The sequence below is a fragment of the Pelodiscus sinensis genome, chromosome 15 (assembly GCF_049634645.1).
Source record: "Pelodiscus sinensis isolate JC-2024 chromosome 15, ASM4963464v1, whole genome shotgun sequence".
NCBI classification, from domain to species: Eukaryota; Metazoa; Chordata; order Testudines; family Trionychidae; genus Pelodiscus; species Pelodiscus sinensis.
In genome coordinates, this window is record NC_134725.1 from 8088629 (window position 1) to 8115892 (window position 27264).

Here is a 27264-nt window from a genome sequence, read left to right on the forward strand (position 1 = left end):
CTCTACCCCAGCGGTTCCCAACCTTTTCCAGATGGGGACCCATTTTGACAATTCAGGAAGACTTGGTGACCCAGGGCAATTCAAAAAATGTGTGACTGGCTCCTTAAGAGCCACCTGGGGAGACACCTGGTGACCCTTTTGAAATGTAATGGCAACCCATATTTGGGTCCTGACCCATAGGTTGGGAAACTCTAGGCAATTCTGTAGAGCCCTCCTCTTAATGGAGGATGGTCCTAGGGATAACCTTCTTAGTCCTGAGACATGGTTCCCCACACTTCTCCCTAGTCCATCTAACCAGTACAGGGAGACTCCAGTACATCTGTTCCATGTAAATTTCTTGAACTGTCCATATTTCAGTGGTGCATTTTAAAGAAGTGTGCCATTCTTAGAAACAGTAGTATCTAAAGAATGTGTACTCCTGTGTGTGTTCCTTCATCCCTCAACAAAATTTAGGAAACGTAGTGCATAAAACTATTCATGTAATAGTAAATTGGTAGCGTTAAAGTACTCAGAAAATGAAGAGATTAAGGTTTTGATAGTTAACTATTCCAAATAGAAACTGGTAACTCAGTGAGTAGGGTAATTTCTGCATATTTTTTTCACCTGTACAAGGGATTCTATTAAGGGGAATTATGATTGATTATGATTGATTTGGGGTTTAATGAATGATTATCATTCTGTTTCATATTGGGACACTTTTCATTGTATTTAAATCTACTTACTGCTCTAGGTGCTACTTTGCCAAGACTTTATTGGTGTTCAGTTTAAATCTTCTCTGGACATACCTCTCTCCCTGAGGATAGGAAAGACCAATATGGTATCTTCAACAGTGTTTCAGAAAGGAAGGAAAGTTTCCATGCTAAGTGCTTACAGTTTGTTTATTTGCCTTTATTAACCTTCCTAAATGTGTTTGAATGTGTGACTTTCTCCCTCCATTTCACCCCCAAAATCTACTTTCTACGTCCAGAGCAAGGACTGGTTGAGCAGGTACAGTCCCTGAAGTTTAGTAATAGTCTCTGAAAACTATTATTAGTCAGTCTCGGGTGTTGCTGGTATCTTAGTGACTTGTTCCTTTATTTCAGGAGGACCCTCAGATAAACCAGAGTGGGAAAGAAGTTTCAAGAATTTGCTGCACTGAAATGGCAGAGCCTCTGAAGAGTAAAGGTGCATATTTCAAATATTTAGCTTGTTTTTTTCCTCAAGATCCTCTTTATTTCAGAGTGTAGTGTGAATGATTGCAAGAATAGCTCCTCTGATCTTTTTGGTAGTGGGAGTTGGTATTTTATAAGGAGAGATTGTGTGAAAGGGGTCACAATACAAAAGTTGGGAGAACCAGCAGTGTAGAACAATAGCAAGCTTACTCCAATGCTCTTTCCTGGCCTTGTGCTCATGTGACTGAAATGCTTTGATGAAGAGCGTGTGTGTTAAGAAGTTCTTAGTCTGAAATACTTGTTGATTCCAGTGTAGATGCTCTTGTTAATCAGTGGGGGTTTTTTATTAATCAGTGGGGTTTTTTTATAACCTTATTTCTAAAAAAACCCAACATACATGAAAATATGGATGGTAGAGAGGTGGAAACAAAACAAACAATGAATGACTCCATCACCAGGTAACATGTTAGAATATGCAATTTCCAAACTTGGTATTCCTGTTAATGATCCATTCCTGTATGCTTCTGACCACAAATGCTTTGATCACTTTACCTTCATCTGATGGGTATTCTCTCTCTCCTGTTCTATCTTGTATTCTCAGTTATGACAGATTCTGTTGGCATCATATTAACAGAACTCAAATTTCAAATAGATTATTTGGTCTGTGTATGCATGCAATTTGGTTGCTGCAGATGTATCTGTTTGCAGCTGTTCTGTGAATTCTTGTCATTAAGTTTGAGCAAATAAAGAAATTGAAAATTCTATCCCAAATCTTGTGACTTCCCTTTGAACAAAACTATCTCTGTAATGACCAGAAGTAAACACAAAATGAAATTTGTTGTGGAAATAACTCTCATTAAGATGTGTTCTGATGCAGGTAGTTTTAATTTGAGAATTTTCCATGATGCACCATATATTTTGCCATGAAGTTTTACTAAATTCATAAAATGCCAGGTAGAAAAACTGCTTCATTGTACGTGTTTATAATTGACCACCTAGCATAGGAAAGAGTGCAATGAAGAGTACATCTATGCTGCAATGTTATTTCGGGATTTTGGAGTATCCTGAAATAGCTATCCCATGTCTTCACAGCAAGCCCATTACTTCAGACTCCCTGTTACTCCTTGTAGAATGAGGTTAAGGGATGTTTCGGAATTGTGCTTTATTTCAAAATTTGGCACTGTGTAGATGGCGGCAAGTGACAAAATAAGCAAATTGAGCTATGCAAATTGCGTATCTTATTTCAGACACACTCCCAAAGAGACCAAGGAGGGCTGTTGCATGTTTTGCATGGTACCAAGGCAGGGGCCTTCAATCTTATAAATCTCAGAAGGTGGTTGGGAGAAGGAATTATAGTGGTGTTAAATCAGGTAGGTTCCAGATTATGGAATTTGTTTTTTTAAAAAGTCAGCAGATCTTGGATTTATCTACTTCAAAAAAAATTAAAGTTAAGAAACCCTTATACTTGCCGCTCTAATAGTCAAGTCAGAAAATGTTCAGTTAAGATTGCACATGCAGCCTTTAATTCTATGCCTTCTGTATATACACTGATAACATTTCTGAATTATGTACAGTGTTTTTTTTAAACCCTGTTAAAATCTTGGTCTTCACAACATCCTCTGCAAGAAGGAGTGTGCTGTATGAAGAAAAGCTTCCTTTTGTTTTAAACTTGCTGCTTATTTATTAGGCTACTCCTAGTTCTAATGTTCTGGGAACAAGTAAATAACTTATTCACTTCTCCACACAGGTCATGATTTTATAGACCTCCATAATATCCCCCCTTAGAAAAGAGGTGACTAAATTGAAAAGTCCAAGTCTTTTTAATCTCTCTTCATATGGTACCCATTTCAAACCCCAAATCATTTTTGTTGCCCTCTTTCTGAACCTTTTTCAATGCCGATATATCTTTTTTTTGAGATGAGGCAACCACATCTGTATGCAGTATTCAAGATGTGGGCATACCATGGTTTTATATAGAGGCAATAAAATATTCTGTCTTATTCTCTATCCTTTTTTATTGCTTCCTAACATGTATGTATGGAATAAACTATACATATATAGTATACCATATTTAAGAATAAAGCCTAAGGTAATCATGAATTTTTTGTGCATGCTTGAGCTACATACTTTTCTAGCCAAAATAGTTTACAGCTGACTGCCTCATCCATTTAATTTCACAAAAGAAAGCTTTATTGCTTATAGGGAACTGCAAAAAGCCCAAGACTGTTTCTACTAAATGTTATGCTGTTTGGACAGGACTCTCTCTATGAAATTGTCCATTTTCTTCTCTCATTGTCTTGGTATATCTCACCAGTTTTATCAACCTGTGGCACCTAAGTTCCAGGAAAGATGGTTAATTCTCTGTGCAAGTGACTAAAGAACAATATGTCTAGTTGGTCAAAGGGTTACTGAACCTGAACAGCATTTTGATATCTGTAAATGACACCTGAGCAGCTGGCATGCATACACAAAGGAGAAACCAGTACAAAAGGAGGAAGGAACCATGACACGGGCTCATAAAATGAAATTCTACTGTCATGATAAACTAGCTAAACACACCAACAGTTAATAGGCTCAAAAAAGAGGACCCTTCATCTCTATTTTGTAATTGCACATCAGGTTTTTGATCAACTCTCACTGGATTTAGTTATGTCAAGATTGAGCAAAAAGTCACCTAGATTTCTTTCCAGGAAAAGGAACACCAAGGGAATTAATATTTAGTCCAAGCGAGAATTTCAGCTTTTTTGTCTTGCCACCTGTGTTCATACTCTGCAAAATTATACAATCAGCAAGAAGAGGACCAAGGTGATTCTGATTGTCTTAGTGGCCAAAGAACCTTGATCTTCTGATCTGATTAGTCTATTGTTCTGTCTGTTCCTTTCTTCAGGAGAATTTATACATTTTGTAAGTCCAGTTCTGAGCCTGAGTGAGAAAAGTGATGTTTAGCTACACGGCACTCGAAGAAAAGAAATAATTGAAAAGGGACAGGCTGGCCTCCTTCACCACCTTACCTACATCACATGAGGTTGCCCAGCACTCTCTAGTCTAGAATCTGGTCATGGGTTCAAGAACCAATAAGTTCAGTTATGCAGTGCATGTCAAACCAAATATGTGTTCTGAAGTCCCTAGAACAGGACTTGACAATATATCTAAAATATCCAATTGTAAAATCCCACATTGCAACCCTATTCGGTGCACTGGATTCAACAGAAGATAAAACTTTGTTCTGTCCTGACACCAGAAAGATAGAAATGATGGCTAATTAATCTTTGACGTGTATTGCCACAGGTGACTCTAAGTGAGCCGTGGCCTACCCTATTTGCTTCCAGGCTCACCCCAGCCAACTCATCCAGCGCTCTAGCAGGGGAGTGGAGCTGGGGTTTACCCCGCTCTGCAAAGTACTGCTGTCAAGGAACAGGATCTGGGAACTGGGGCTTACTGCACTCAGCCAGGTGGAGGCAATTATTCCAGCATTGCCCACCCACCTGAAATCAGGGCTCTCCCAAATGAGCCCTTCTGGCTACGCCACTGGTATGTGGAATATTGCACTAGTGCAGAATCTTCTGTAGGTGTCAGAATGGCACTCCAAATATACAGTACATCTTGGTACAGTCTGATCTTACAGTATCTTCATTTTGTACCAGCTGCCTGGTGATCCAGGTAGCCTTTTAGGTGTCTGTACCTGAGTGGATCAAAGTGAGTGGATCAAACTTCTAAAGCTTGAATTCTTACACTCCTTCAAGGCTAGCTCCTTTACCTGTAAGAGCTGTGACGGCTCTATGGGCAGATACGCACTGCAGTACTTATAAGGGAAATTGTAAGGCATGCAATTGAACCTCTACTCATATGTTTACTAGTTCTTTAAGATAGACCTGCAAGCTTCATTGGATGCTTTCCTTGGTGGAGGAGTTCTGCACACGGTGGCACTTTCCAGGTATTAAGTAGTGACGGAGAATAAATAGAATGCTAAGTGTATTCATGGAGCATGAGATATCTTTGACAGTCTTAGCATAACATACTGAACACCTGTACTAAAAGGTCTTGGATTCCTAATCCAGATTTACCAAAGTAGGAAAAAATTTCAAATGAAACGAGTGGAAGGAGACAGGGGTTAATTGGCACATAAGTAGAGGCTGCTAAAAGGAAAATCCTTCTTTTCCAGAGTGGGAGAAGGTAATAAAGGGAGTGCCTGAGAGGGGGAGGGGGAAAGCTTACAGAGAAATAAAAATTCAAAACATTCTTGAAATAGTTGCTCCATTGCAAAATTTCATTTAAACTGTGCATACATGTCTTCCTCTAGTTCCTTGTCTGCACAAGAATAGTAGTAGCCAGTACAAAAGTTATAGTAAGAGGAGACTTTTTAATCTTCCCATTAAACAGTTAGGGGAGTAAATTAATTCCCCTCAGATGATTTAAATACACATCTTGTCTACTTGTGTTAATTTGCAGTTCTTCAGAGAAAAATGCTACTGAAAATAAGCACTGCCACTAATTTTATAGAACTCAAAGATCTCTGGCTCTGAACTCTGGAATGTCAGCAACCTGAAAATACAGAATATTGGATCCATACTAGTTTTGCTCAGAATCCATGGGTTTTACAGTTAAGATTCAATGAGAATTTTGATATGTTGCAAAACAGAGTGATGGTGGGGTTTGTCAAAGTTATCATTAAGTATTAGCAACTGTACTGCTCATAACTGTATATTAAATGTTGAGTAATGAAGAAAGTAAGATGGAACTGTTTTTAATTTAGTGTGCAGTACTAAATTTTTATTTTTTTCTTGTGCAGAAGAAAACCAAACAAATGTACAGGTGACACCTGAAATTCTGCCAAAGCCCACTGAAGAAATACAAGGTATGAAGGCTGTTGGGACTAGGATATTTAGTAAAGCAGGACACGGGAATTACAGAGTGAGTAAAGGTCTTCCAACTGAGACAAATGAATGCCCAGATATAGACATTATCACGGCCAGTGGTGAGGTTTCAGAAACCAGTACTTTATTTTCCATAGAGCCTTTAACAGTTGTGGAGACTGGCTCAACAAAAGAATATCCTCACGAAGAAAAAGAATATAAAGGATTAACAACCTGTACTACTATATCATTGACCACAAGGGATTGTACAATCTCTTATTCGGAGACTGGAGAAATAGGCTTGTTTAGATCAAGCCATGTTAATGGAAGTAATATAACACCTGCCAGTTACCAGACTTATGAGCAAGATGAAGAAAACAACCCTCATAACTACAGTGCTTTTCATATATCTCAAAGTAGTGAAGTTGATATACCTCTCTCAAAAGAAAGTTCTGAAGCTTTAAGGGCTCCACTGAAGAGTTTGTGTGGTCTGGATTCTGAAAATATGCCACTAGAAGAGAACACTGAGTTCTGTGAAATACAGGAAGCATATCTTGCTAATGAAAGAGAGAGACCAAGTTGTAATGGTGGTAGTCAAAGAACTGAATTTCTGAAGAACTGGATCTCCAGACCTGTGATGGAAGAACAGCTCTCTCCAGTCCAGAGTGGAGAAATAGCCACTGATAAGGCTGAACAATTGGAAATGGATAGTTGCACTGACCATTCACCCAGTTGTGGTTATGGGAAAGTTGCTGAAATCAGGAGAGAAACTGCAACGAAGAACAGTTGTGACATGAATAATGGGCATGACGTTCATTCAGAGAGCTCTGATTTGCCAATTCCTAGTTCTGTTGCTTCATCAGCAGAATTTCCACCAGGAGACTTAATCTCTTCAGAAATTAACTTTAAAAAGGATGGGAACCAGTGGCAAATAGGTATTAATGATGTATGTTGGGGTGGTGTAGTAAAACGATGTACAAAGGAAAATAACACTTTATTGGTGAATACAAAAAACCTTGTCAGTATTAAGACTGGAGACTTGCATACATGTTCTAGTAATGGCTACAATAAATATGCAAACTCTCTTCCCACTGTTCATGACTCTCTGGACTATGGCACCAAGTTGGATGATGTTTTTCTTGAAGCACCACTGGTTGAAAAAGAAGTTAGCAGCAGTTCAGTGATAGAAGATCTGGATAATAGTTCTGAAAAAACTCCAGAAGCAATTAGTGTTAATGTCAACCTGCCTACGTACAAAGAAACAAACTTTACTTGCACATCAAGTGAAGCTCTTGGTCATGATGCAAAAGAATCAAGAGTACCTCTGGGGCTTCCAAGTGAACCTTATTATGGTAATGCCGATGCAGTTTCAAACAGAGATTTGTGCCTGGACAGGCTACCTAAAAACATGCCCCTCCTTGCTTCTGCAAAGCTGGAAGCACAATCTGTGGGCCTTCAGCTTAAGAATGAAGAATTGTCTTTAGCAAATCATAGTTTCAATATTACTTATGTAACAAGTAAAGGTTCCCAGAAAAGTATGAACTCTGTACTGAGGCGTACAAAGAAGATTGTCACCAATATGGAAAATGAAAAAAGTGACACGTGTATTCATAATGACCAGTATATGGAATACCACTGTTCAGCTGTTAAGGACTGTTTCATCTTATCTGATGGTACCAGCTTGGATAATGCTATGCTGAACAAGGATTCTTTTAAAGCTCAGATTGAGTTGAAGACTGAAAAAGCTACTTGCTTGGAAACACAACAGTTACTTGTACCTAATGATGAAAAAGCAGTCAGCCTTCCTGAGGAGAACATTCATTTAGCATGTGAATCTGTTCCTCGTGCAGATGATTGGAATTGCAATTGTGTGTTTAAGAAGATGCCAAATTATACTTCCGCAGCAGAAAGGTTGTTGCATTCAGCTGGCATTCTTGATGATCTAATAATGGACTCATTGGAAGTGAAGAGTTCAAATACAAATATTGAGGTAGAAAGCTTGAAACGCTATGATGATGCTTGTGAAAATACAAAGGAAAGGCTAGATTCTGACAACATAGAAAAAATTACTGTTACGGGTAAGGGACAAGAACAGATTAACTCTTGTGCATTACAGAAAGATGAAAAGGATAAAATAGAAATTCTGGATAGTGTAAACGCTTACAAAGACAGTCACCATGATGAGGCCAGTGAGCAGTCAGTCAGCACAGATGTGAACAAAAGCAAGGATCAAGATGGACACCAAATATACAACACAACAGTGGTCCTGGGAGAGAGAGAACTAAAGATGTACAAGACGACTGCATTACCTTGTGAATACCATCTCTCTGAAGACACTGTTTCAAAGAGTGATGCAGACTCCAGTATTCCAAGTCACAAAACATGTTCTAAGCAATCCTTTGATTTAGAATTGTCATGTTTTCAACATTCAGAGCAACTAAATGATACTGTTTGTCAGGTTGAAAATCAAAATCTTGCGTGTCAAATTGAGCTTATTGGACCAGTTTCTCACAAGCAAAATGAAACCCGGGTATCAAATGAAGTTCTAGAGTTCCAACACTGTGACTTGGACAACTCAAAGCACATATCAAACACTGGTGTGCAAACTATAACAAGTTCAGTGGAACAACCTGTGAGAGCAATCTGCTCCAAGGAAAATGAATTGTTAACTCTAAAAGATGAAAAGAGAACTCGATTGATTCATGAGTTTTTAGAAGAAAAGATTTTTCAAGGACCTTACCAAAAAATTATGGTAGATACAGACTTATCAGAATATACAGTCATCAGTGATTCATCAGAAGCAAAGAAAGTAGAATTAAAAGAATCCAATAATGTAGGTGCCGGTTCCAGGGAAGATCATGGAATTTTTAAAGACAGTACAGTAAATGCAGACCATTCAGAATACACAGACTCTGTCAGTAGTGCAAAGGAGGATCAAAAAGAATATACAATACTGGTAGAAAATTCCAAACTTTCTCCATTAGTGAACATTGGTAGCTTGGTTATGGATCCAGAAAATAAAATTAAGACCATTGTTGATTCCTTTTCTGTCTTTCTTTCAGCCTCCAAGAGTCTTTCATGTGTGCCAGAAGAAACAGCTATCATTCCAGGAATCAGAAGAGAAACCTGCTTACTGTTGGATTCTGCAGTAAATCATAGAATTGTAGAAATAAAGAAAACTTGTCCTCAGTCAGGATTTGTGACTTTTACAGTTGCTGATGGTCCAGAGAGCAAGAACCCAGTGCAGTCAGAAGAATTCTGTGTGAACCAAGAGCTTTCCAGTGCTAAAGATGTAATTTCTGAAACCCCTTTAGCTCTGAGCTCAGAAATCTGCCTACCACAAAGAGATGAACTGCTTGCAACATCTTGGAATGTACAAATAGCTGACCAGGATTCATCTTCAACGAATGCCCTCTGTAATGACTACTCTGCTACAGACCCTCTTGTGCAGACACTTGAGAGAAGAACTGATAGCAGTGACAGCTCATCTGAAGCGAGAGAGAAAGCAATTAGCTCCCTAAATGAAGTTAAATTAGAAGTGTATACGGCAAGTCATGCTCGCAGCAGTGAGAGTTCTGTAAGTGCAGGGGATAGCGAGTCAGTTGTAAAAGAGATGGATGTAACTTCATCTGATAATAGTGATTGTGTCGCCGATCACTCAGAATTAGTAAGTGTTAAGTTGCTTTCAGAAACTGTAGACAGTTATCTGGAGTCTAAAGACTTAATTAACAGTGAGACATCAGACATCCATCAGACAACAGATAGCAGGAAGCCATCAAAAAATGACACAGAAGCATCTTTAAAATGTCTCGATTTCAGTGAAGTGTGTCAGTCTTATGAATTAAGTTCACACAGCAAAGACAACAGCAATGAAGTTAGAGACTCAATGAAGACTCCACATGACTCAGTCAGTGCAGAAAATGAGGTGCCTGATGCAGAAAGACTGGCGTTCACCTACTTTGTCCAAGCTCTTAAGCAACAGATGTGTGAAGAAACTGAAGTATGTCCAGCTCGAAACTTTCTACTCCATGTGGGACACATGCAGCAAATACAGGAGTCAAAAGACCAAGAGTCAGCAAAAATCCCATTTCAGGGCAGTGTGGTGTATGATACTGAGTCTTTAGAAGCTTCAGATGAATTGGTGGTATCTTCAGTAGTCACGAAGACTGAAAGTCCTAGAAAGCAGTTCTTTGCTGCCATAAGCAGTATTAGTGATGATAAACAAATATATAGCACTTTACAAGAAGTCAAAAGGCCAAAGATTTCTAAGAATGATGATTCAGAGCATATGAAGACTATGACCTCAGAAGTGGAAAGCCTGAGTGTTCATTTAGGGTCTCGCATTGAATTGTCAGCAGATAATACCCCTCTTGTTCCTTTTCCTCTCTCACTACCACAAGCTAAAAGCTTTGCTAAGGATGATGAAATCCATGGTGCCTTTAGAAACACATGCAAATCAAAAAGACTTTTCCCAGTAAAGCAGCAGACAAAAAGGAAGTGCGTAAAAACTCCCACATGGGATGAACTTAAAACTGTGAGAGAGAATAAAAAAGTTAAAAGCTCAGCTTTTAAAAGGAATTCCCCTGATGCTGTTCCTATGCAAGAACACAACCTTCTCAGCCCTATATATTTTGCACGTACACGATCAGCAAAGAAAGTAGAAATAGCCAGGAGATTGAACCTCATGTCAAAGAAGAAAGCCAATAAGTGCAGTTTGTTGAACCGTTTGAAACTTAGTAAATGTACCAAAGAACCAACACTACTAAGCAGACTGTCTACAATGGCCAGTAATTTACTGGCCTTACCCAAAAGCAGCCACAAGTTAAAGACTCTGCAATGTTCCTCTGAACTACCAATGATTGAAAGGTCCAGACAAACTAGATCTAAAAGACTACTAGAAGTTTTTTCATGCATTAACATGAAGATAAAATCTCAGCAGGGTGATGGCTTGTGCACCAAAATGTTCAGCTTTCAGCCATTGGCACTTTATCCTGTAGTCTCTTCCAAAATGTACATTTTAGACTTAAGTAGCAACATTCCATCAGTCTTCAATACTCCCATTTCCCCAATTTCTTTTCACATAAATTTGGACTTTGATTCTTTGATAAACCTCACAGGGATTACATCCCAACATTGTGTACCTGATAGACCAGCTTTAGGAGAGGCACTAGTACATCCGTGTCAGCCTTCAAAATGGACTTTCTCTTTCCTCCTGCCCCAAAGCTGCTCAGATATAACAGCTTTCAGGGAAGACACCAAACTCAGTAATGAGCTGCACTCTTCTGGTCTGTCTCTAACCACCACAGAGGCTGTAACCTCTAGTGATAATTGTAGGAGAAATCCCATAGCTAAAAGAGCAGGGTGCTCCATGCTTGGCCTTCACACAGTGCTAGCACTTTCTTCCCCTCAATGTTACAGGATCTGGACAAGAAGAAGAAATGTAACCAGTCGAATTCCTACTGTCCAGAGACTTTTTATATCGCAAATCACACAGGGCTTGACAGGGTTAAGGTCTCCAAATTCCGTATCAGATGACCTCTTCTCTTCATTGCCCAACTCACTGGGCAAGGTACTTGCCTTATGGATCCAGCATGGCCCTTCTGCCTGTCCCTCCGAATTCACTCCTCTCCATTCCAATCACTGCAAGTGGCAGCCAAGTCTGGGCATCGAGAGCAGGTAAAAATCCATCAACTTCTTTCTGAGAATAAATACATAGTGTATATAGTTGCAGCTTTTTTTGGGGAGGAGAGGGATATTAGCGCTTAGAGTAGAGGGTCAGTTTCCAGTAGTCCATGTATAATCTTGCACACTCCACTGAAGAAATGGTTCAGTAGAAAACACTTCCAGACAGAACTGCCTCCCTTGGATGAATTTGAATACATTGTCATTGGTTTCTTTAATGATCTTCTCTTCTGGCAGGACCATTATCTCATCACCTTCTCTCTCCCTGCAATACGTACACCTCATAGTCCCAGCATATATATTGCAGAAATGTGAGCTACTTCATTAAACTCTGTTCCAAATGACTGCAGAGTTTCTGGATTTTTGAAGCAGGAAGGGGGTTTTTTTTTTTTTTTGTTCAGATGCATGGACTAACTATTAAGCTTGAGCAATGGACAAGATGGGTTTACCGAGCTGTGCAAGCTTTAAATCTGAACAGAAAGGAATAATTGTATTGTACCCAGTTAAACTTTTAATTGCATTCTAATAATTGTTCTACATTAATTTTTAACTATAACCAGTTTTGTATGACTATTCCATTTACTATTTCTTCAAGATGTACTGCTGGCATAAGTGCAGCTCCACCAAGATCACTGAATGGTCTTGGCCGCCTTATCAAACTATTCTTCCCTCATTTATATTTAAAGCCCTTCTTCCCCCCACCCCCACCCCACCCCCCGGCTGCTAATTGCATGAGAAGAAAGGTGGATTTTTTTTACATGGGGAAAGAGGAAAAATGGGCCTTTGATTCTGCAGCTGGTACAAGCTTTGTGTGTGAACTTTCTGTGCCTCAGTTGTCCATCTATAGTTGTCCTAATTATAGAATAATTCTGCTGCATAACCACACAGTGGTGGGCTGTTTGAGAGGTACTCAAATACTACAGTTATGAGAATTGTAGAAAAGCCTATAAAATAAACTGAATTATTTTGCCTGTCACTGAGCTATAAAGAAATGTTGAATTTGGCTTATCATTTTCCAATGTTCCCTCTAACTTTTTCCATTCATGTGTGAAATAAATGTTATGTGGACCAAGGCATATGCAACTGTGCACCAGCAGTAGAAACAAATGCTGCCATCTGTGGGCACTCTGCTAATCAGTTGGGTCGCATTTGAATCTCTCCTTGGCAGACACCCAGGCTGTCCCCTTACTGGGAACACTATCTGTGTCCCTGTTGTTGGCATAAACAGAAATCTTGCTAGAGAAATAACTATATGAATTTCACTGTCTGTGATCTAGACACCTCAAAGTTCAAAGTGGCACTTGCTGGCCAGAGCTAGTCAATTATTTAATCCACTAATGTCAAGACCTTGGTGGACCAAGAGAATTTACAAAATTGCATTTATAAATTTTTTTTTATACTCGTTCAAATAAAGCATAAGCTTTTAAAATAGAACTCCTGAGAATAAAAGAATGGAGATGAATGATACCTGATGGAACCAATTTTATAATCAGTCATCCTGTGGAGCTGTGTTCTTTCTGCCAGACCTTGAGGCTGTATTTCAAGTACAGATTTCCATAATACAGATTTATAATTGTGTTGGAGTGACCAGGTCCAGCTACAGTTTGAGAACTGAGCAGAGTTGGTAACTCTTTATCACCACCACCATCCTAAGAAAAATGTAAACCTTTTTATAACCTGTATATCAGGTGAGTTTTTATTATATTGAGTTGAGATGTACCATTTGGCATGGGAAGTTAATGCTGAATGGAGCCCTTGATAATTTAGTTCTATGGGCATCAGTCTTTATCCCACACAAATCAGGCTCCCTATTAGTCATTTAACATAAGTGAAAAGTTAACCTTTGGCTCTAAAGGCTACTTTAAAAAAATCACTCTTTTTTTTTTTTTTTTTTTTTTTAACTAATTGAGAGAAGCCAAGTTAAACCGAACTACTTCTCGGAACAGATAACAAGAGTCTGAAATGCAGTATGCTGACTCTAGCTTAAGAAATAAGATGCTATTAAAGTCAGGAAAAATTGTTGGTGACTCTTTATCCCATTCACAGCTTCTTTAAAGAGAAGTCATTGCAGCATGCTATAATTGGAAAGGGTAATGCTCAATAAACTCATGTAGAGCACAGAAAAAATTAGCTATTTTAAAAGTAGAATCTATATGGCATTTTGAAGGATTTGGTCATAAGAAAATGTGGGCGGAAAAGGCAGCTGATATATGTAAAACAAAGGCTATGAAATACAATTTTAAAAATAAGCTTGCAAAAATGTTCTAAATTTGGATAAACTAGTAAGCTTTTCAATTTTTTTTAAAGGGGTGCAATCTCTAAATTGGGCTGAAGTGCAAGGGGGAACAGATTCTTGTAGCAATTTCTTGCTTTATAGATAAATATTTGTTGTAATATATACCACTGTCAAGTAACCATCTTCTTGCCCACAGTTAAAAGGATCAAAAAATATTTTGCTAGTCTAATATTCATCCATCCCCATCAGGAGAGGATTTGACTTTATCTATCATAGTCCTGAGCTTCACACAGACCTTTCCTTGTGATGAAAGTTGCCTTCCAGTTGGATTCTTTCATTTTAACTTTGGCACTTTCATAACTGAAAACGCAGTGAACATTGGAATGGTTTTCCTTTCCTGTGAAGCTCCTTGCTACCTGGTAGTTATCAGAAGTTTTACTTTAATTAACCTTATTCCACATTACTCTCAGAAAGGCAGTAAACTTTTAGGGGAGTGGAACATTTTATCACTCGTACCTGACTTTTTTTTTTTTTACTGCATGAAGCAGAATATTTTGTTACCAACAGGTGAGATTTTGATGCACAAACTACCAGTTCAAATTCTAGCACTAACAGACTAGTAGTGACTAGAATACTGGCAGAGAAAAAGCACTGTACATCTGGCACTTGTATACCTGATGATTCTCTCCCTCTCCTTCCCCCTCCCCCCCCACACGTATAACTGCTTTTCATAACTTTCTACTGTTGCTATGCTGCCTGTAACTTATGGCAAAAGTATATAAGATCCTTAACAGATTGGCGTACTTACAAAACAAAGTCTCCACTTTATAACCTTATGGTTGACTATTTCACGATCAGCCCATGGAGAGAATAAATAAGGGACTTTAGGTCTGGTGTACACTACAGAGTTACTTTGAAAGAAGGCAGCTTATGTCAACCTAACTATGGAAGCATTTGCACTTAAATTTTTTGCTCCTGCTGACACAACTTCCCTGCTTGACAACTTGATAACTCCACTTCTCCAATCAGCATGGTCACATTTGAAGTATTTAGGTAAACCCAGTGTCAATGTAGACCCTGCATTATTTACCTTACTGTTACTGGCTTTTAGGAGCTGTCCCACTGTGCCCCATACTGGCAGTACAGTTGATACAGCATTCCTGGGGAGAACACACACCACTGACACAAGGAACAAAGTGTAGACACGAACAAGAAATGTTGTTACTATGGTGGCTGTATGCCAATGTAGATTAGGTTGATTTCATTTTGTAGTGTTGATATGACTTAATCTTAACAAATGAAGTCAAGGCTGTTCCAGATTACTGAAGAACTTAATTTTTCTCTTGTTACGCTAATTGTGTGCATACAAAAAATAGGCATAGTCCTTAATTGATATCCAAGTCTCTTCTATAAAGAGCATTCCAACAAGAATAAAGGGGGTTGTGGATTTAATCTTGTGGAAACCCTTTGTTGTACTTTGCAAAGTTTGTTGAGGCTTTTTTAACTTAAATTTACTTTTCAAACAGTCACAAAAACATCTTGGAATAGAGAATCCAGGCTCTCTTGAAACCATTTTCAGCTTGCAGACTAAAACATGTTCTCTCCTCTTCTGATTTTTTTTCTGAGTTTCTTCATCTTACTTCTCCATTAAGTGAAAATAGGTACTTTTCTCCTGAGTAATATGTCAAAAAATCTTAGGCCTTAATGACAAATACAGCTTGCATTGGGTTTTTTATGGGATGGGGTAGAGAGAAAGGGTACCTTGACAGTTTGACATTTCTGTACCTCTTGGCATCTAAATTATACTAACGAAGTCTTTCCTCCTGTTTATGGTATAATCCTGACTTCTGCCTTTTTATTTGTTTTTGAACCAGTTATGTTGTGTTACCACACATGACTGTCCTGGGACCCAAAGCTGCAAGGACCACGGGTGTGGACATAAGGTAAGAAGAGTCTTACCCTGTGATAGTTACTACATATGGTGGGAATGTGAGTGTTTCTAATGGGCATCATCCCCACATTCTGGCAGTTTGTCTTTTTGGGTTTTGGCAGATCCCTTTAAGCATTTGTCTGTCTCAGCCTCCGTGTAACAACAGATTCTAAATGGCCAACATATGAATGTATTTATTTATGTACACACAACAGTAGATGATTGTATGTTGCAAATATAGCTTCTTTCAGCCCTTCTGTGCTGCTTGTCATGATAAATTAAATTATTGTGGTCCATTTTCTCACCCTAGATATTTGGTTAGCTCTGGAAGAAGATAAAGACTTCAAACATTGGTATTTCTTCAGATATACCTTTTGATGCTTATGTGGGAGAACAAACTCCCTTTAAATATATCCAGTAAACAAAGGAAATGGTTACAGCAGTCCACTCAATATGTCCTAGATTCTATAATGCTGTCACAATAAAAATCCAGCATTAACCTAATATTCTCTTTCTTCCCCTCCCTCCCCCTCGTCTTTTCATCTAACCCCTTCCCCCAAATTTGTAGGCTGGAACATTCGCTCTCTGATTGGCTACCAAAATCTTGCATGTTTCCAGAATTGGCAATATCTCCACTCAGGCTTTCAGTACCTGAATTTCAGGTCCATCCCTTTGATGCCCTCGATGCTTCTCTCTCACTATGTCCCACATCCCAGAGGGACACTGAACTGAAAAAAGTAAGTGGTTTCTTGTCTTTACTAGTAGAAGTAGGCAACTAGTCTTTGTGTACACAGTAAGAGTAGCTTTGTTAAATTTATATTCTAATGTTGCTCTGCAACTAGACAAGGTTTAGGGTTTAAGTTGAGCGTGGGCCTTTGTTCCCCAGGCACCCAGGACCTGGATCACTATAAAGGCAGAGTTTTTACCACTGACAGAGCTCCTTGCATTCCAATTTGTGCTAGTCCTGCATTAATTGGAGTAGTTGCTGCTGAAGTGGAAAGATAAGCAAAACATAAAGGATTAGAGGACCTGAGAGAAAAAAATTCTCAGACTTCTTTCCTCATTACCTTTCCAGAAACTCCTTGGTATATTGTACTGACAAAATTGATTTTTTTTTTAAAGCCAAATGGAACCACTGTAACCATCTAATCTGTTGTTCTAAGTTGTAGAATTTGTCCATGATTCCTATATTGCTCCAATACTGTGTGCTCAAATTAGAGCATTTCTTCAAGAAAGATACCCGGCTTTGATTTTAAAGAAACTTGGAGGTGAAGCAGCATCACATTTCCTGCTGAATGGCTTGCTGTTTCATATACTTTTAGTTAAAATGTATGTACATTTGTATTGCCCAAAACAAATACATTTTGTTGAAAAATAAAGTAGTTTACTGCAAAATTTCCCTGGTATGTGGCCTACCTTAGCTTCATATAGTGTTATACTTACACATGCTCAAAATGGAGACCCCAAGTGGGAGAGAACACTACTGATAGGTAAGCAGTTGCTCCTTTATTTTATATTTTTCTCTTTCTAAAGGCAGAGCCAGAAAAGAAGCCAAAGAGAGTTTCTCAGATCCGCATCCGAAAGACTGTTCCCAAGCCAGATCCTAACCTTACCCCCATGGGACTCCCCAGACGAAAAAGGTGAGAGGTCTCTCTTAACTGGACAATGATACTGGGATTAGCCACTTCTAAGAAGTGCACTGCATTGTATCATCACCATTCTACTAAATGGGTTTTCTCTGCTTGCCCAGTTAGGCTTTTCCTGGTTGGGTGGTCTTGGTACTCAGTTTCTCCATAAGCCATGGTTAAGAGTTCTGTGTTGCCTGTGTAGAAGAATGAGGTAGTCGATAGCTGTCTCCAAACTAATAGACTGTTACTGAAGACAAAAATCAATTTTCATGAATCAGAAACAAGGATGAATGAACTTTAATTACTCCAGGTAATATATAGCATAAATATGAAACTCTTTAGAAACAGCAATGGAATGAGTTGGCTAGAAAGAAAATGGAATTCCTTTTACAGTCTAGCCTTGAATAACTCAAGTAGCCATAGGTATATTAGAAAACAGTCCTACTACAGTTCAGGGAGGGAAAACAGATTACCTTCCCAAATCCCTTGCCAGCTCAAATTATTCTGAGATTGCAGAAAAAAAATCTTTACTTCTCCTGGCTGTCCAACAGGATGTTGGAAAACCAAAGTTCGTGTTAATTTGGTCATTGTGCCAGATACCTCCACAAATTTTTCAGTGTACTTGACTCTGACCTGTTCGTGTCCAGGACTTCTGTTGAAAAGCAAAAGTGGCAAGTTGGTAGATGGTTGATTGACTTGAGGAAAACCCATTCTGTCAGATTTCATTTGAAATTGCATCAAAAGAATTACCATTGTCACATGCATCTGACGAAGTGGGTCTTTGCCCACGAAAGCTTATGCTCCTACACTTCAGTTAGTCTATAAGGTGCCACAGGACTCCTCGTCGCATTGTCAATAGTCAAATTTAAAACCAAGACTCAAGAAATGCAATCCATTATTTAACCTTCTGGAACATTGAAGTGGGTCCGCTCCCCCCCCCCCCCCCCCCCCCCCCCCCCCATCCTCTGTTTTTCATAAATAGGGTCTGCTTAAGTTGCGGTGAAATCACGTATTTTTCATGGGTTGGTCATGGCATAAATAGCAAATTTCACAGAAATGTTTAGACAAAACGTGATTTCCTTCTCCCACACACACTACTTTTCTCAAAGTGGAGGCTCCAGCCAGCCACCAGTCTGTGCTCCGTCTTCAAAACTGAGTGGCCAGAGACCATGATTTTCACAGCCACAAACTTGGTAGACGTTCATAATTCAAGAGGCAGTGATCTGTGAGGTATTTTTCTTTTTGCCTTCGGTTATCATTAGTTAGAAATGTTACTTCATGCTGGAAGGAACACTCATCCTTGTGGAAATGGTAGGTCACAATCCATTACTTTCTGAAGCATCATTTGTAAGATTCTTAGATCTCCTTTTAAAACTCATTTACAAATTAATGTATGGAGTTTAAGGTGAGAAGGAAAACCTGACTTTTTCTCCCCTTCTCTCTCCACCCCCCGGTCATGTTGCCTATATAGGGGGAGATGGTTCTAAAACTCTCCTTGCTTCATTCACTATTTGCTTTCCAGGCTGAAGAAGAAAGAATTTAGTTTAGAAGAAATTTACACAAACAAGAACTACAAGTCCCCTCCAATGACCAGGTTTGTTGCACACACCAATAGGGGGGATGTGGCATATGTAATTGAACTGGTTGGAGATATGAAACTGTCTTTTTGGAAATAGAGAAAAATAAGTGCCCTTCAGAACAAAGTTGAATTGATGACTCTGATTTGAATTGCTGTAGAAAGGTAATTCAGAAAACATTGAAAATCTGTCCTTAATCTGTGAGTGATTGGGAGTAGGGAGTTTACAGTCTCTCAAATTGAGAACAAACTCTGGTCATCTGAAGTGGGCTGTGCCCACAAGTTCATGATCCCATCTACATGTTTTGTTAGTCTATCAAGTGCTACCAGGCCATTTGTTGTTTTTTGAGAACTTATAGTTGTTGAAGGTTTAAATGTCACTACTTTGTATTAACTTATTTGCATTCATTTCAATATTTAGTCAAGATACAATACCCATTATTACAAAATTAAAAAACAAACAAGATTCTCCAAAATTATATTCCATTGGACTATAGGGGCTGGATAAACGCCATGTAGACCTCAGTGCAAAATACCAAGAATGCCGCTTTACAGGCAATTTTATTTGTGTGGGGTTTTTTAATCCTTTTATGTAGATCTAAATGCCTCTGTTCCTTACAATAAAAATCTTTGGTTTGAGCTTTTGGACTAAAAATGACAGATTCCAACTGGATATCTATGCACCAACAAGAAACTCTACAGAAAATGTACTAACAGCTAGTGATGGGAAACTATTTCTAAAGATAAGTGGTCATTAGTTAGAAACATGAGCTCCGTATTGTGAGGTCTCAGAAGGGTCATTGATTGTAAAAGTTAGAAATGTAAAAGTCCCGAGTCATCTAGTCATTTCTCTGTCACTGCAGGATGGTTCCTTTCATGTCTATGAATGAAAAATAGCTTTTTCTGACATTCTAACTTCTATCCTTTATCTTTCCCAGATGTCTGGAAACCATCTTTGAGGAGCCCAAGGAGAAAAATGGATCTTTGATCTCTATCAGCCAGCAGAAGAGGAAGCGGATTCTGGAGTTTCAGGACTTCACTATTCCCCGGAAGAGGAAGACACGAAGCAGAGTCAAAGTGGCGGGTAGTTTCACACGAGCCAAAAAGGCTGCAGTGCAGGGCAGAGAGATAGATGCCCTCCTTGTTCAGAAACTAATGGATCTTGATGCCTTCTTTGCAGAGGAGGATGAAAAGGAGCAATCATCTGGAAGCTGAGGGAAGAATTGAGCAGGAAATGGCTTAGTTCCTTTAATGCTTTGATCCACTTGGGAGGGATCTGCCTGTCTCTCCAGACCTTACCAACCACTCAGTTCTAATACCTGATGATCAGTTGTTGGCTGCCACCCCCTTTGAGGTGCTAGTGTGTATGTACACTATAATGTGCTCTTCCTCCCCAGCCTCTTTAGAAATTATGGCTAATGTTTAAACACCTCCTGCAGGTGTGATGAGGAGAATAAAGGAGGAAATAGTACATTTTCCATGACACTAGGATTCTAAATACACCTGAAACTTTTGCACATTTGAGACTGCTGTTTACTGCAGTGGCTTGTCCAGACAACTTGATGACAGAGAGGGTACTGGGACAGAGCTGAGTTCAGGTAGCTGGGTTCTTGAGACCACAGGATTCTTAAATTAAAGAAAAGTAGTTTGGGGAGGGGGAGGGTTAACTTCTTCCATGTCTCTGTGCCCAGAAGTTTTCTTCTGATTGTTGTCCTTCCTGCACTCAGTCAGCAGCAGCCATATGTAACCAGGTCTTACATAAGTTGCACTTTGTATGTGTTTTTCTTCATTTGCTGCATGAAAGGCGCCTTGTACTCTTACTTATGTTGGACTTTTATAAAATCACACAATAAGAAAAATAATACTAAATGCTAAGCTCTAGCCAATTGTAGAATGGATTTGTTAAACCTGGTTTGCTGGTGCTTTGCTTTTGGAGGGAAAGGGGGAAGGATCAGTAGTAGCAAGAGGACATAATTAATGTTCAGTTAGCAAAAGTACCCTCAGATATATGGCACCAGGAATTTCAGTGTGAGGTTTTAATTCTGACAGAAAAGGATCTCAACAAATCAAGCAGGTTTTTTAATCTCATTTTTCTACCATTTTAACTTAGCATTCTAGTTTGGGATAGAGCTTCATGTAGCTTTTATAATTAGAAATTAGTGTGCAGCAGTGTTGTATATAATAGCTAGTGTTATACAAAGAGGAGGATTGGGTGAATCTAATGCTTAGAAAGTGTTTGGATTTTTTTAATATTTAAGGCCATTAGTAATCTGAAGTAGCATTGGGAAGTCTCAGCCATACTTTAGAGGGATCAGTGCTCCCCTCTCAGATCCTTACTTGAAGCTGTGATTCAGGTAATTTCTGTTCTCCAGTGCCTACAGAAGTTATTCAGGCGAAGTTTAATGACATGATGTCATTGCTGATATGCTCAAATGTTAACAGTTCCATTCTTTCTTCTCCCTGCCACTTGTAACTTGCACTTTTTTACCTTTGTACCCCCTACAGCAACTCTCTATTTACCTTCCAAATCCGTGTCAGACATCTAAAGCAAATGAGCTTTGTGATCTAGTCCAAACATGAGGTTGAAAATACCTTGTTCTATCTTTTGCTGCTCTGCCAGCTTCTATTTATTTATTTATTTTGTCCTGACCAGAACTTAAATTCAAGAACTTTGAACAAGCAGGAAATGTCAGGTATCACCATGTGAGACTTCAGGGAATAAGTTCTAGGTTTGTTCTGTTCCTAGTTCATTTGCTGGGATTCTTCCACAGTTTACACCATTGTTGTGGAGGCTGATCATCGTCACCCAGTGAGGAAAATTGAAATAGAGACATGCAAACTACCACTTTGATGGTTTTATGCTGGCGGAGGCAGACTTTGGCTCTATTGATGTATGATTTTTTTGGGGGGGGCTACTACTGTGCAGGTCCAGTTAATAGTAGCCTCAACATGATACCTTAGTCTATCCTTACCATATTCCGATAGGGATCCCTGAAAGTATCTCTTCATAGTACTGTGGACATTGTCTTCTGAAATGTTTTTTAATCTCCCCATACATTCATGACTTCAGCACTGATATTAACTGACTGGAACAGGGGTGGCCAAGCCGCAGCTCTCAAACCACATGCGGTATTTGCTAGTTCTGAGCCACACGCCTGGACTGCTCTACACACACGCCCTAGTGCCCAAAGGGAGAAGTGCGTGGCAATGGCAGTGGACCCAGGCATTGGGTTAAAGCATGCGGAGGGCTAGGGCTGCCAGGCTCTGGGGGAGAAGGGGAAATTGGGTTAGCAGGGAGGGCTGGAGATGCCTGGCTCTGCAGGAGGGAGAGGGTATTGGGTTAGAGCAGGGCTCTGGGTGTGCCTAGCTCTGGGGGAGAGGAGGAGGATTGGGTTGGGGGGAAGGGAGCTGAAGCACCTTAAATCAAAGTCTTTATGGATGCAGAATAAAGCAACCAACACAGATGTACTATTTAAATTCCAGGGCAAAAAAAAAAAAAAAAAAAAAATCAGCATGTACCTGGTCTACACAGTTTCTTTCAAGAAAATTCAAAGGTGGCTTTCCAGGCTGAAGCAATTCTTCTGAGACATGAGTCTCTCCCTTCTTGTCATATTTGCAGTCTGAAATTTTAGAACTATAAAAAAGCCATAATTTTTGTAAGATTAAAAAAAAAAGGAAACCATACCAGAGATCAACCAGCTGGAATGAAACCAGCACTTCAGATTGGTGTTAATTTAAAAAACTCATAGGATGTAATAGGGCAGTAGTGTTAAATTTACAATACAGGGGTGAGGGGGTGGGGTTTTTTTTTAAATTTGATGTTTGTTCCATGTCAAGTTCTCTGACGATCTAGGGACTGTCTGTGAAAATAAATGTATAATAGCTGGCTCTTTGCACACTCTCCACCACTATTTTGGCTCTTCATCTCTAACTGATTGGCCATCCCTGGACTAGAAGCTGCAGTAGGGGACTTGGCTCTAATATTTATGCCACAGTGTGAGATTTCATGACAAACCATTTCAAAGTGAAGTACCGTATTTTCCGGCGTATAAGACAACTTTTGATGTTAAAAAACATCCCCCAAAAATCGGGGGTCGTCTTATACGCTGGGTATACAGCTTTGCGGCTTTGCAAAGCCTTGGCGGAAGCCAGCGGCGGGGCGTCCTCAGAGGCTTTGCTCCCGGTGTCTCTGGTCTGCTGGGGACCGTCTCTAGCAGACCAGGGACAGCGGGAGCAAAGCCGGGGAGGCGGAGGGCGCTGGGGTATAAGACGAAACCCTATCTTTTAACTAAAAAATTAGGGGGTCGTCTTATATGCCCAGTAGCCTTATACGCCAGAAAATACGGTAATGCTAAGGTGGAGTGCTAATGAGGGAACTTCTGGCTCTATAGTAGAGTGGGCTGTAATTATAGTGTGGATTTACAAAGCAGCTGAGAGAATGGGAAGAAAACTCAGGTCCAAGCATCATTCTGCCCTTTTAGCATGTGCTTTGAAACTTTTTTTTGTCTGCTTCTTTCTTTTCAGCCTTGTTTATTTTCACAAAAAGCTTTTTGTAGCTATAACTGAGGGGGGCACAATGAAAATATTCAGCTCTATTTCACTTACAAACACTGGAACTGTTTAGTTCTGATTCCTCAACGTACCATATTCCCAAATTTTTTAAGACTAACATGTCAGCATTATCATGATCAAGGATTTTTTTTATAGCTGTGTAATAAAGATTGTAAACTAGATACCACCCCCTCTCCCCATCAGGTGGTCCTACTTTAATCATGCTTTTATGCTTCACTGCAACTTCAGTTCCAATTTGCTGTATTCTTGGACCAGCCTTGTTCTGTTTGTGGCAGCAGCTTATACTGTGAGGGACAGGAGTGCAATGACTAGGGATATCAGACTCCAGTCTGAGCAGCTTCTGTCCCATATACACTCTTTATGAAAGAAACAGGGAGGATGCAAACTTTTGGGTATGGATTCTCTTTTTTCCTAGCATAGAGAAGTATACACTTTTTCCTAAGATGGCGCCACCCCAGTGAGCTCTGTGAATTACTGTGAGTGCATTTAAAAGGATATTTTCAGAGCTGTCCCCCTTGTAACTATCAGGAAAGAGCCCAGCAGTGCAGGCTGCGTGTCTGCCTTGGGATCGAGGGGAGCAGTTTTACTGAAATCAAACTTCAGTGCTCTTATCCAGCCGCACACTGTGTGGCAAAGGCGCCCTGGTGCATATTAAAGAGTTCCTCTGACCCAGTATGCCTGAGACTTGCATATACTTGAGTTTTGATGCTTTCTGGATATGGTTTGTGGCAAGCCACTGTCATTTGCCATATCCTAGTCAGAGTTGGGATCTTGGGTGTGTGGGTAGATAGCATCTGTTCTTCAGCACAAGGACTGACAACTGCCTGGATGAGATGTCTGTCTGAGATCATCATGTTAATAAATAGCTCAGTGGAAATTTTTACTTTGTAACATTGGCCTCTGTCATGCCTCTGCAGATTAGTTTGTTTGTGAATTTAAAATTCCACTGATTTTTTTTTCTTTGTGTTTAATTTATGGAAATAAAATGTTTTTGAGAACCTTTCAATTGTTTACTAAAAACTTTGGGTTTTTATTCAAAATAAAGTGCTATTTGTGCCTTGACTTCATGTTTCCCCCAGGTGAAAGGGGGATATGTCTCCCAGCGAAGCTGTGAAAATGAATTCATTGTCTGTAAAGTGTTCTGAAATACTTGAATGAAAATGCAAATATTGCTTCTCTTAAGCCAGTAGCTGTGTTAGGCATCTGTGTAACATTTTCATACATGTATGGTGAACAAAGGCCATGCAGGCTTCCATACAATGCAAACAATTGAGTCTTCACAGTGGTGTTTAGTGCTTGGGTAAGGGAGTGTGGTGCGTTCTTAGTTCTGAAGTTTTCCTTTTTATGAATTCTCCAACACTGACAAGTGCACGATGGCCTGCATGAATTCTGTATTACAGTCCTGGATTCATTTGTATTTTTCCTCTCCTGTCCTAACCAGAGGTTCCATGTTGCAACCCTCATCATACCAAAGACTTCACTGATTAGCTGGGTTAGCTGTTGTGTTCTACTGCTCCTCGTGCCTGTCCCAAAGAAGGTGGGGAAGGAACTAGTGACTCAAACAGTCGTCCTACAACTTTATACCTCAGTGCTCACCAGTAGCTCGGGATCTGCTGATAGATCTCAAAGCCTTTGACAAGTGATCCTTGCAGGCAGGCCAGAGGAGGGGTGCTGATGTCAAGGTACCCCCTCCCACTCTGTGTCCTGTCTCCACAGAGCAGAGAGGGGGCACAGCAGGACTTGGAATGGGATTTGCTAGCTGCTTTGAGGAGCGGTGCAGGGCCAGGGTAAGGGTGAGCTGCCTTAGCCCCACTGTTCTGCCACCTGAGGTAAGCCGGGCCCAGCTAGAGCCCATATCCTGAAACCCTACCCCAGTCATGACCCCTCCCCCTTACATCCCAAACCCCTGCCTTATCCCTGAGCACCTCTGCATCCAAATGCCTTCTCAGAGCCTGCACCTAGAACCCCCTCAGCACCCCAACAGCCTGCCCCAGGCTTAATTCAGAGACCCTCACACTCCAAATCCCTTAATCTAAGACTAGATCCTGTGCCCCAGCCTGGTGAAAGTGAGGAATGATGCAGTGAGCCTCAGAAGGGGCACAAAGGAGGTGGGGCAAAGATATTTGGGTGTGAGGTAGATCTTGGATTACACTTAAATTGTAAAAGTGATCTTGTGCTTAAAAAGGTTGGAGACCCCTGCACTACCCAACAGTTAATGTTTGGATGACAAGTACTAAGGTATCTTAAATCCCTGCCTATGTGAGACTGAACAGTCATACAGAATTCATAACCCACAAGCAATTAGAAACAATTAACTAGGCCTGCTCTTCATATACTGCAATCTCTGGAAGAAACCTGGCTGTTGATCTTAACCTAAAAATTAATGACTTTGATAGAGATTTGTTGCTCTAAAGCAGGGGTGGGGAACCAAAGGCCTAGGGGCCAGATGTGGTCCCTGCATTGCCTGGATCAGGCCCTGGGGCTTGGAGATCCCCCGCCCCAGCATTGAGGGGCCTGCACTGGTGCTCCAGGGCTTTCCACCTCCTGCTCTCCACCCCCTCAAGGCTGGAGCACACAATCTACTAGGCTAGGCCCCCCTAGGCTCTGGTGTGTGAGGGGAACATGGGGGCTACATCTACACTGGCAGCTTCTTCTGGAAGAACAGCCGTTCTTCTGCAAAAACTTGCTGGCTGTCTACAGTGTTCTTCCAGAAGTAAATTTACAGTCTAGCGTTGAAAAACAAGGCTTTTCCGGAAGAGTTATTCCTCTCCCCACGAGGAAGAAGCCCTCTTGCACAAGAGCTCTTCCACAAGAAGCCAGTGTAGACAGGCACCTTGAATTTCTTGTGCAAGAAACCCCTATGGTTAAAATGGCCATCAGAGCTTTCTCGCGCAAGAGAGCATCTACACTGGCATGGATGCTCTTGTGCAAAAGCACATGGCAGTGTAGATGCTCTCTTGTGGAAGAGTTTTTTGCACACGTACTCTTCCGCAAAAGAGTTCTTCCAGAAGAAGCTGCCAGCGTAGACGTAGCTGGGGAGTGTCTTTCTCCTTTTTCTGTGGGTCAGCAGCCCCCAATGCAGAAAAGGTTCCCCATCTTTGTTCTAAAGCCTAGAATCTAGTCATTCCCGCAGAAAACTTGTTTTTCTACTCTGTACTGTGGATCTCATAACAAAGTACCTCCAGCATTCTAGACCCTAACTGCATAGAAAATGTGTTGCTACTAAATCCAAACTATGTAAAATGTTATTAATACTTACATTCTACAGTTGTCTTACTGTTTTCTACTGGTTTAAGGATTCTCAGCAGTGGAAATCAAAGTGCAGTGCTACAACAGTCCATTAGATGGTGCATGAACTCCAAGGAAGGAAGTGGGGGCATGAGGAAGCCAAAACATTCATTCATGAGATTGGAATGAACAGATCCAGGCCCGGAGTGGGCCCTTGTGTGTGCTGCAATTCAATGGCTACCGTATTTTACACCTTTCCCAGATGCCACAGACATTGCGCTCTGTTTGGTTTCCCAGACATGTAGGGATCTTTCACTCTCCAGCCTTCCCTGGGAAGGCAAGCGAGTTGGATTACAGCACCTGCTCACTGCGCTCGCCCATCAAATCCGACAAGGGGGCCAAGGAACA

At 40.3% G+C, this 27264-nt stretch overlaps 1 protein-coding gene across 8 annotated transcripts in view; it reads left to right on the forward strand.

Moving 5' to 3' along the window:
• PRR14L (proline rich 14 like) overlaps positions 1–24634 on the forward strand; it is a 36941-nt gene extending 12307 nt beyond the window's left edge. For 3 of the 8 annotated variants that reach the window (XM_014574783.3, XM_075898010.1, XM_075898009.1), the window contains exons 3-10: positions 1083–1164; positions 2399–2521; positions 5941–11680; positions 15797–15865; positions 16421–16589; positions 17386–17492; positions 19003–19074; positions 19995–24634. In XM_014574783.3, coding sequence (XP_014430269.2) covers positions 1083–1164; positions 2399–2521; positions 5941–11680; positions 15797–15865; positions 16421–16589; positions 17386–17492; positions 19003–19074; positions 19995–20271 — 6639 coding nt within the window. In that variant the 3' untranslated portion in view covers positions 20272–24634. The remainder of the gene's footprint in view (positions 1–1082; positions 1165–2398; positions 2522–5940; positions 11681–15796; positions 15866–16420; positions 16590–17385; positions 17493–19002; positions 19075–19994) is intronic. The other 5 variants (XM_075898011.1, XM_075898012.1, XM_075898013.1 and 2 more) reach the window with 5 other exon arrangements.
• Positions 24635–27264: the final 2630 nt, after the last annotated feature.